Genomic DNA, 11,343 nt, shown 5'->3' on the forward strand with positions numbered 1-11,343 from the left:
CGCCATGTGTCTCCCTCAAGCCACCTGTCTCATCCTACTCACCTGCGTGCATACTAAAAGTCAGCTACGCTGAGTGAGTTCTAGTTAATCAATTAACATACAATACGTTCACGTCCATACTTATAAGCGTTCGAAGATGCATATTTCGTACTTTACTCGCTATTACTTATTCATATATACCTTACATACATACATACATACATACATATTTACACACTTTCTTTCCTACTTTCCTAAGGCATACCGAAAACTATCCTGCTTCTACTATCTAAGATGTTATTAGGGTCTGGTCCCTCAATCTCAGATATTTGAAAGGGTCTGGTCAGATATTAATAGGGTCCGGTCCCTACTATCTCAGATGTTATTAGGGTCTGGTCCCTTCTATCACAATCTCAGATATTATTAGGGTCTGGTCCATTCTATCACATTCTCAGATATTAATAGGGTCAGGTCACTGTCATCTCAGATATTATTAGGGTATGATCTCTTAGCCTCGCATACCATACAACCATACGTGTCTCTACATTCATTTTATAATTTCATTATCGTACGTGCATACTTTACCTGTCTCATATATATAATATACATATACATATATATATACACACACACACATTCTACCACATAAATATTATATAATAATAACTTTCAATGCACAATCATACATGTATCTTACACTTATCACTTAGGATAAGCGTTTCAACTATCACATAGGAGTATGCACACAGCCCCGAAAAACGTCACAGAGAAAGGTGCTAGAACTCACTTGGATCCTGTTACGTTCACCGTTAATGTTTATTCCCTTCCTGAGTTGTGCGCGGCTAACTGTTTAACAATGTACACGTATTAATTCTCTATATTTGCTTATTATTTATTTTCTAGAGTTAACAGGGTTAAGTGTTAAATTAACCCAACCAACAGGCATTCATCTTTAACCGTTCATATAATTTATTATACTTGGCCTTATCTTATTATTAATATATTATGTTATAACATAAACTAACCCTAGCCCCCCCCCCCATTGTTGCGATCGGCAAGAAGAAGGGAACCAAGACCCACGAATTTTCTTTTTTGCAGCCAAGTTTAAGCCTTAGAACTTCAATTCAAGGTATGTACTATGATTCCCCAAGTCTTTTACACGTTAATTGATCCTTATATTGCGCGTATTGATCGAAAAACGTCTTGTTGTAGGCTAACCGGGTGGCTGCCCAATTGAGCTTTTCCGGGGCTGTTTTGAGTGAGGTTTTCACATCAAAATCCCACTAGGTATGACATGTACATCATATTATAATTTCATGGCCAATGGAGGTGTTTAGGTCGGTCAATCGATTTTAGTTCGAAAACTAGGGTTTACCGGGTGTAGGATTGACAATTGTTGAGTTTGATGCGTTAATTGATCGGATGACTGACCGAATATGTTTGTACAGCCCTAGGGGGTTTAAGGGCTGTGGAGAAAATTAATTTTTGATGCTCGGGGCTGTTTTGGTTAGTGCTTCGTCAATCGAGTCGGCGGTGCGTGAATTTTCGTTTAAATGTTAAATTGAGAGTTGTAAAAAGGAACCGTCAACCCTATCAAATCGGGTGACATAATCATGATGAATGAAAAGATTAAAATGGGAATTTGGTCCATTTGGGGCTGATTCGTTTAACAAATGGTTTTAAGGTTTATTACGCGCGTATTCGACTCGATTTGATTACCCTCGGGCCAAGTTGTTGGGCCTTGGGCCAAGTTGTTGGGCCTTGGGCCAAAGTATTGGGCTTGAACGGCCCATTAGGCAAGAGTGTTCTTACGGTCTAGTTTAGTAACGCGTTGTGTATAATTTACAGGCCCTTGCTTGTGATTGTGCACTTAGGGATTTCCTAGCTCGTTGCTGGTGTTCGATTGATTTCAGGTGAGTTCACGATGCCCTTTTAACTCTTTTAACTTTTGGGCTAGCATGCACACCTAAGTGTTTTCCTACTGGATGAAATGTTTTAAACGATTTTATATAGGCTTGCTAGAATAGGGTAGGCCTTGGAATGTTAACATATATACATATATATAAATTATTGTTTGGCCTCTATTTGGCGAATGTTGTAGCCGTCTCGACTACTGAATGTTGTGCATGCCTACTTTGTGTTTGCATGCGCTGAATGTTACGTGTTTGGGTTGTACGTTTGCTCGACCCTGAATGTCATACTAGAATGTTATATATATATATATATATATATATGTTGTTATACATATATGGATGTATTTAAAGGATGTTTACATATGTATGAGAATGTCTAGTCTTCGGTAATGATGAGTTAATGAATGTACTCTTTTATTTTTACTTTAAAAACTTTTGGTATGATTATCATGATTTCCATTACTGATAATATTTATTTAAAATTTGAATTCACTCAGCTCAAGCTGACTTTGTGTACGTGTTAGGGTGAGTTTCAGGTTAGGAAGAGGATGTCTTATCGCTTGGACGTGCATGGAGTTACTTGGACGGTGAAGGGCATACTGGAATGAAGAATTGTTTATGAACATTTTATTTCAAAGGACTTATACAAGTTATACTTAATTTGGTTTTGGGCAAAATTCCCGGGTTTCGGGAACTTGTTTCATTTTTCATGTTTTTCGCTAAATTGACACTCTGATATGTTCGTTTTAAATGGCAGAAACGGTTTTAGGTGATAAATTATAAGTTGGTAAAAATAAGCAATCTCAAACACCCCCTAAGTAGTTTACTGGTTTAGGTGAAACTTAAAAATAGAGAAAAAATGAGAAGTGATTGCAAGTTAAACAAGCAGAGGTGGTTTGCAGAGGCGATTAAATCAGCACACGCCTTGGAAGCCTTGAAAACAACGTCTTATCCATCAACCTAATCTATCAAATGAATGGGATATAATAAAAGTAAACTAATGAATCATGAATATCTTTTGTTTTGTATGAGATGCTTGTGTTGAGATATTTAACAAACATTCCCGTCTCAAACTCCCATCTGCTACATTTACCATTGCATTTCCCCAAATCCTTTCGACTGCGGTACGTATATCATTCATATCTCCATTTCGTTATTCAATTCAGATTAAGATGATGATTTTATACATTAATTACTTGTATGACTGAGCATGCATCGCGTTGATATAATTTCCTTCTGATATATCAGTCAAAGCTGTTTATATGTTTTATATTTTTAGTTTGTGAACTATCTTCTAGTAAACGCCTCGGGGTCTGCTCAGTAATGGATGCCTCAGGAGTTAGTGGTGTGAAAGAAGTTGCAGCCAATCTAGATGCCTTCACGGAAGATGAATACGTTTCTCAATCTAAGTTGTACAAAGAAATCGTAAGCATGTCTACCGTTGATAAAGCATGGACCTTCAGGTCATCCACTGGTATACACACTCTTTTCATATGCATTTTTTTTTATTATATTTACTAGTTAGTGTAGGATGGTTTTCTAACTTATGGGCTGCAGGTCAGCGGACTCACGCTATGTTTGCAATAACGCAACCGAATCTGTTAGCGAATAAGAGGAAAAAGCTTATTTTGTCAAGTGTGATCTCTGAAGATTCAAATGGTGGTTTAGATGTTGAATGGACACCGTTTCCGATTGATGTTACAGGTGCATCTTTGATGGTTCCTTCACCGTCAGGCTCAAAGCTGCTTGTGGTTAGAAATCCTGAAAATGATTCACCGACTCAATTTGAAATATGGGGCCCGTCTCAGTTAGAGAAGGAGTTTCGTGTTCCTCAGTCAAAACATGGCTCTGTGTATTCAGATGGATGGTAAGTTTTTCTGTCAGTAGTCTTCCAAAGTTAAAACGTTAGGTGTCCGTTTGGATGTGCATTTGTAGAATGATTCTGATATAGATTATTCTTGATTAAAAAATGAGATTTTGAAAACACGGTGCACTAGAGTTTGGTTGTAATGTGCTACTGCTGCTTGAAGATACTTTAGATTTTAGATGTTTCATTGCTATGCTATTCAAATGAAATAAGATGAACTCTTTGTGCATTCACAGTGAATGTAGATAATAAAAGCATACATACACATATGCACACTATATATGCACACACACACACATACATATGTATGCACACACACACACACATAGTAGAGGGCTCTATGCAAAACATAGTTTTTTTTGCCAGAACAAGAACACCATAAATAATTCATTTTTTTCAATCTTAAAAAGTTTTAAAATATAAGAAAATGGTTTAAGTACACTTTTATTCATCCTTTTCTAAGATTCTTAAAAAGTATTAAGCAAAATTCATTTATTTATAGCAACTACAAATGTGCAAATCCTGTGTAGGTTATATATCCTACATATAATCTACACAAGCGTAGGTAAACATTTAAAAATGAAAAAAATATGAACAAATTAGTTTAATGGTTTTTTTATATAGATACCATAGGCACTTGTATGCAAGAATTAAAAAGTTACAAAGAATATGGACCATTGATAGGAAAATTAAATGATTTTGGTTTGTTCTTTTTGTTCTCGCAATATTTAGTGTTTTGTATTTTGTAATGAACCTCACTCTCTCTCTATATATATACACACACATATATATATATATACATATACATATGAATAGAACTGATCGTATGGACTTTGATCCGAAATTTAATCCTGTTTTATCATTATCTGATGGAACGAGTATTTAACTAGTTGTTTGGAATAGGTTTGAGGGGATCTCATGGAGCTCAGATGAAAGTTTAATTGCTTATGTGGCAGAAGAACCAGCTGTGCAGAAACCATCATTTAGTCATATAGATGGTTACAAAAAAACTGCCAGTTCTAATTCAACCGATAAGGATGTTAATACCTGGAAAGGTCAAGGGGATTGGGAGGAAGATTGGGGCGAAGCCTATGTTGGAAAGAAGCAGCCTGCGCTCTTTGTTATTAATATTAACAGGTTTGGAAAATCACAAACTTTTATCACAATAATAATAATAGTAATAATAATAATAATAATAATAATAGTACTAATAATAATAATAATAGTAACAAATTTTGATATAGAGTTTACATTCTTTTGTTCTATTATTTTAGTGGAGATGTTCGTGCGGTACAAGGGATTGGGAGATCACTGAGTATGGGACAAGTTGTGTGGGCCCCAACAACCAAAGGGTTACATAAGTATTTGGTTTTTGTCGGGTGGCCTTCAGACACTAGGAAGTTTGGAATGATATATTGCTATAATAGACCTTGTGCTATATATGCTGTAAAAGCTCCAGCATTTGGATCAGAAATTAGTGACAGTGATGTAAATGATAATGCATCTAGTATTAATCTGACTCATGGTGTGAGTAGTGCTTTCATCCCACGTTTCACGTAAGTATTTGCACGCTTAGTTAACATTTTAAAACCATTTTTTCATGACGGCATTATTTGTTTTCAGTCCAGATGGAAAGCTTCTTGTGTTTTTATCTGCCAAAAGTTGTGTAGACACCGGGGCACATTCTGCTACACATTCTGTTCATAAAATTGAATGGGACAGTGAACGAGAACCAAAGCCTGCCAAGATTGATGATGTGGTGAGTTGACATGTCATCATAGTTTCATCTGTTTATTATTGATATGCTTCAAAGCTTCCTTTTAACTCTGTTAAAATGGGATTAACCTGCGACCATTGGTTTCTCTAGGTTCCTGTTGTGATGTGTCCGGAGAATGATGGCTTCCCGGGAATCTACTGTTTTGATGTGCTTAGTAAACCATGGCTTTCAGATGGATCTACAATGATAATATCTTCCTTTTGGCGCAGTGTTGGAGTTGTACTTTCTGTGAATGTGTTAAGGTAATATACACACACATATGTATGCAGAGAGAGAGAGAGAGTGAGAGAGAGAGAAGGGATCATTAGAAAATTTAAAAGATATGAGAAAACATCGAGAAGACCAACTATTAGACAAGACATTTTTTCCATTCTTTTTATATATTATTGATCTTTGCCAAAAAATAAAAAAAAAAACTGTGTAGTTAGCTAGTTACATATTTGTAAGTCGTAAGCAGCATATATATACCTGTATGTTACAGGTACTTTAATTGACTGTTTTACTTCTCTATATACAGCGGGAAAGTTACAAGAATCACTCCCAGTAATTCAAATCATTCGTGGAGTTTACTTACACTTGATGGCAATAACGTCCTTGCTGGTACCAGATTAACCTAATCTGTTTCAATATATAATTCATAAGTAATAAGAGAGCTTCACTAAACAAATACATTTCGTTTTCATGTTCCCGTTTGAAGTATCTAGCAGCCTTGTAGATGTCCCTCAAATCAAATATGGTAGTATAACAAAGGAGGAATCTAAAGATGCCACCTGGTGCTGGCTCGATGTGTCAAGTCCCACATCTGAATCTCAAGAAAAAGTATGTTCATCTTCTTTTATAGACACTAACTCAACTGACAGTTCCTAAAAGGTACTTGAATAATATGATTTAAAACAGGTTAAATCGTTACTTTCATCTCTCCAATTTGACATTTTGAAGATACCCGTCAAGGATGCCTCTGAAAACCTCACAAAAGGTATCCTTATGAGTTAGATGGTGTTGTACATCTTTACATATTTGCTTGATTTGCATCGAATTAGCTAGCAACTTGATCCATTTTAGGTGCCTGCAAACCTATTGAAGCAATGTATGTATCCTCAAAATCAAAGCGTGAGGAATGTGATCCAATGATTGTAATACTTCATGGAGGCCCTCATAATGTTTCATTGTCAAGTTTCTCAAAGACCTCAGGGTTTCTTGCTTCAATTGGATATAGCTTGTTAATTGTAAATTACAGGCAAGTCTGCTGCTTGCAAATACTGTCCAATATATTTGGGATTGTTGGTTTATTTCTTATATTCTTCGGTTTTATTTGGAAGCATAAATAGCAATGTTCTTGCAGAGGTTCACTTGGATATGGTGAGGAGGCATTGCAATCACTTCTGGGCAAAGTCGGATCACAGGTGTCTTTTCTTTGCATTTATCCAATCAATTAGAAAAATTACGTCTTTTTATTTCTTTTTTAATTGGGAAAATACCATTAAAAACCAACATACTTTCTTGTTTTGCTTGCAAGGGTCCCTCAACCCAGATTATACATATTACAGTCCCTATACTCGTTAATTTGAATAGTTTAATGAAATTTTGTAGAAATAAGAACTTGAAACCTGAGCAGCCGGTGGCTCTTATTTATTTACATCTTTTAAGAATTGAACAAGCTTCCATTGAAACCAAACAGTTCCAAAGAGGCACTGACCGAAAAGTAAAAAAAAAAAAAAAACCCAACCGAAAAGACAAAAGATCAAACTAGAACACCAAATTACAACTACATAACTTTAGAGATGCAAAACCAACACCCCAAATTATTCTTTAGAAGCCAACAAAGAGAGACCTAGAGAACCAACATAAATGAGCAAAACCAAAGAAGCAATCCCGGATCATCTTATTTTAAAGAGCAAAAAATGTTTAGTGGATCTTCCATGCATGCCTCTAAAACAAATCATCTTCCACTTATAACCAAGTCAAACTCTAATCTGTCATTTCGTTTTTCACCGGTCACCACCAAGAAGCTATTTCTTATTCAAATTGCAATCAAATATGGTATTTGGGATTGCTTCTTTGATTTTCTAAAGTCCTCTGCAAGAAATTACCCCAATCCATGTAAAATTGTAAGTAGATTAAAAATTATCATAAGATTGTTTGAAGATAAGGATTGCATGCAGTTCGTGGCCTTTTAGCTGCAACGAAGGTTTGCGTTGACCTGGGAACTGATTTGAGAAGAAAAGTATTGCAGTTGTGTTGCGTTTGCTTCATGGGTATATAGGAGCAAGTGAGAAACCGGCAATTATGGTTTCAAGTTTTTATTTGTACAAAATTTCACTAAATTATACAAAAATAGCAAGTGAGGGACTTTAATATGTATAATTTGGTTTGAGGGATTTTTGTAAGCAAAACAAGAAAAGATGTTTTTAATGGTGTTTGCCCTTTTTAATTCTAATTAGCTCTGCATTTTAATTTGGTCTGCTTGTATGCAGGATGTAAATGATGTCCTCACAGCCGTAGATCATGCTATTGACCTGGGACTTGCAAACCCATCTAAAATAGCCGTGCTTGGTGGGTCCCACGGTGGTTTCTTAACCACTCACTTGATTGGGCAGGTATTTAGCATTTTAACTTGATCTATCCGTAAATATTATACACTATGAATGAGTGGCGATTATTAATCGGTGCTATGAGTTTGAGCAGGCACCGGATAAATTTGCTGCAGCTGCCACGAGGAACCCGGTTTGTAATCTTGCATTGATGGTTGGCACATCGGATATACCCGATTGGTGCTTTGTGGAAACGTTTGGAACCTCGTGGCCTACCACCTATACCGAAGCCCCGTCGGCAGAACTTCTCTCTTCTTTCCATCAAAAATCCCCTATTGCTCATGTTTCAAAGGTACATAGGATAGTCATTTCACATGTGAATAATTATGAATACTTATTTTGATGCGCATTTATTTATTTTTACTGATTACTTGATATTTTCAGGTGAAAACGCCTACGCTTTTCCTCTTAGGGGCTAAAGATCTCCGTGTCCCGGTTTCACAAGGATTGCAAGTAATGACCATTGCTTTTCATAGTAATCAACTACTCTTCATTTACGCCATTTTTCAGCTTTTACTAATGTAAAACATTTTGTTGATACATAGTATGTTCGAGCATTGAAGGAAAACGGAGTTGTGGTGAAACTGATTGTTTTCCCCGAAGATATGCATCCTATTAACAGGTCATCTCCATTTTTCAAAATTATGATATATCAAATGTTACATGCATGTCCTCTAAACTTGCATTCTTCTGTTTGACATTGACTCTCAAAAGTCAAGTATCTAGTGTCATTTTGTGTTTGTAGTTTTATTCACTTTTAGTAAAACATTATTGTCTGATAGGTTATTTACCATATGTTTATATGTGATTGATTTGTGTTGCAGACCACAATCCGATTTTGAGAGCTTTGTCAATATAGGAGTCTGGTTCAAGAAATATTGCAAGTAATGCTGATATCGAACAGACGGATGGGTTTGTATAGATCTAAGCCGTGTTTTTAACAATTCATCATGTCCTTGAATTTCAAACCAAATCTTTCCTTCGGTTGTTCTTGGATTCAAACATGCGGTTTTGCTCATGAATATTTATTGGATTCGGGCGTATGCAGATGTTAATTTAGACATGAACTTGAAAGTTGAACTTTAGCAATCTAATTTTCAACTTTTGGATTATATTTTATTTGAAAAGAGAAAACCAATCGTTGGCTAATAATTGAAAAGGTAGTTATAAGTGTTGTTAGATGAGTTTGTTTCAGTAATTATTGAGAGAATAACAAGCTTGCAAATTATGGTTTGTTTTGAGATATTAGTTGTAGTTTGCATAAATTGTTATCATTTGTAGCCAACTCATTTATAAACACAAAGTGACAACATGTGGGCAGATAGCAAATTTCTTTTCTGATACTATCATCTGTAACAAACACAAACAAACACGACTCTTTCTTTCTTCCAAAAAGACATGCAAGTCTGTTCTAAAAAAATACTAGAAAAGTCTAGAAATAATGTATTGTAATGTTTGTATCGTGTTAGACTAAATGGGCGCATGGAGCATGATGATAGCTTGCCTTAGATGTGTTACCACATTACAAAACCAGGGCTATAAAAATTGCATTATATATCGTCTATAAGTCTGTAAATACTCTTGTTTAAAAGAAAATATGAAAAAAAAAATATAAATTTAAGAGTATTTGGTTGGCTCATGGATAAAGTTATCTCAACCACTCAACTACTGAGTCATACCTGTGTGAATGAACTCTATCTTATCCTACTATCACAATTAATACCGTTCTCCATCAATAACTATAAATATTCCTTCTATCCCTCTCCATGTCTACATTAGTAGACAACACTTCTCCGTATCGTCCACGTAAGCATTCGCAACCCCAAAAGATAGGGGCGAAGCCACATACATTTGATTGATGTCAAGTGACCTCATCAAAATTTTTATATTTTATATAGACTATGTAACTAAAACTTGAGTAGGTGTTTTAGAAGTCGGCCCAATTAATAAATTTAGAAAACAAATGTGATACATAGTTTAATGGTTAACTTCTGCTGGCAATTGGGTACCTGTTAAATACACGATAAGACCTGTTAAGCAAAAAAGTGCGGTATGTGATTTTTTAATTTTCTTAAATAATTGAAATTAGTAGGCTAGACTCCATTATATTCCCTTATTGGTACATGAAACTTAAAACTGTCTTATAGTCATGACATATAAAGTAGTTAAACAAGTCGTATTCATGTTTTATACTTTTGTTTTGCGCGTCGCTTCATACCTGTTAAACCTGTTAAGACACGAATTGCCAGCCTTCATCTTTCTTAGCTTAAAGAAAGAGTAGGCATTTTTAGAAATCAACTCATATAATAAATTCAAAATAAAAATGTGATGCATGGTTCACGGGTTAACTTCATCTTCTAATCTTTTTCTAAGTTAAAAAAACATGTAGGTATTTTGAAACTGACCCATATAGTGAATTTAAAAAGCAAATGTGATACATGGTTCAATGGTTTATTTCATCTTTCTTAACTTAAAAAACGAGTAGGTAATTTAGAAATTGACCAATATAATAAATTTAAAAAACCAATGTGATGCATGGTTTAATGGTTTACTTCATCTTTCTTAACTTTAAAACGAGTAGGTAATTTTAGAAATTGACACATATAATAAATTTAGAAAAACAAGTATGATACATAGTTAACTTCATCTTTCTTAAATTTTAAAAAATAAATAAACAACAACAATAGCCGTAAGGTCATGATTCGAAACATAAATAAAGCATATTTCTATTCACGTCCTTTTTCTTTAAGTAAAAAGTAAAAACTTGATCTCATTCCTTTTAAGCACCGACCCCAAGCTACTCGGGGCACCATTCGGTTTTACATCGGTTTGGTTAGCTTCATCCTCCAAAGCATCCCTCGCAAATCGGGTTCCCCAATCTCCAAATGATTTGGTTTCATGAACCCGAGTTTGTTAAGAAGAATGACATGATTGCATGTGTTGTGCTTGGTTGAAACATATTGGTTTCATCCTCCAACATCTCAATAAGTGCCCCTAATAAATCTCTATCTTCATGGATTTGGTTGGCAACCCTTTATTGGTTGGTTCATTTATCCGTAACGTGCATACAATCCTAAGACGGTAAGACCAGTGAGTTGTGACATTTTGGAGGGATAAACAAATCCAAAACGTCAGGAACACCACCCCCCTAACGTTTTGGACGGCCAAAATGCCTTTCAACGTTGTGTATAAAACTTTGAAGTTGGAAGGAGATGG

The 11,343-nt window shown here is 35.3% G+C and overlaps 1 protein-coding gene across 1 annotated transcript; it reads left to right on the top strand.

Annotated features, from left to right (window-relative positions):
* The first annotated feature begins 3,191 nt into the window (after positions 1–3,191).
* LOC143622539 (acylamino-acid-releasing enzyme-like) lies at positions 3,192–9,198 on the top strand. Its single transcript, XM_077093655.1, has 16 exons — positions 3,192–3,366; positions 3,450–3,759; positions 4,663–4,896; positions 5,034–5,315; positions 5,383–5,518; positions 5,627–5,778; positions 6,054–6,136; positions 6,234–6,355; positions 6,434–6,512; positions 6,599–6,773; positions 6,879–6,939; positions 8,011–8,133; positions 8,222–8,419; positions 8,512–8,580; positions 8,673–8,749; positions 8,952–9,198. The coding sequence occupies exons 1-16, from the start codon at positions 3,216–3,218 to the stop codon at positions 9,013–9,015; spliced, it is 2,316 nt and encodes a 771-aa protein (XP_076949770.1). The 5' UTR covers positions 3,192–3,215; the 3' UTR covers positions 9,016–9,198.
* Positions 9,199–11,343: the final 2,145 nt, after the last annotated feature.

This window comes from Bidens hawaiensis, unplaced genomic scaffold (assembly GCF_021521415.1).
Source record: "Bidens hawaiensis isolate Kalapana, Puna unplaced genomic scaffold, B.hawaiensis_p1.1 tig00003182_1, whole genome shotgun sequence".
Lineage (NCBI taxonomy): Eukaryota > Viridiplantae > Streptophyta > Magnoliopsida > Asterales > Asteraceae > Bidens > Bidens hawaiensis.

Coding starts and splice junctions, on each gene's coding strand:
- LOC143622539 (XM_077093655.1), top strand. CDS start 3,216: ATGGATGCCTCAGGAGTTAGTGGTGTGAAAGAAGTTGCAGCCAATCTA. Junction 3,760..4,662: donor TCTGTGTATTCAGATGGATG/GTAAGTTTTTCT, acceptor TGTTTGGAATAG/GTTTGAGGGGATCTCATGGA. Junction 6,774..6,878: donor TTGTTAATTGTAAATTACAG/GCAAGTCTGCTG, acceptor ATGTTCTTGCAG/AGGTTCACTTGGATATGGTG.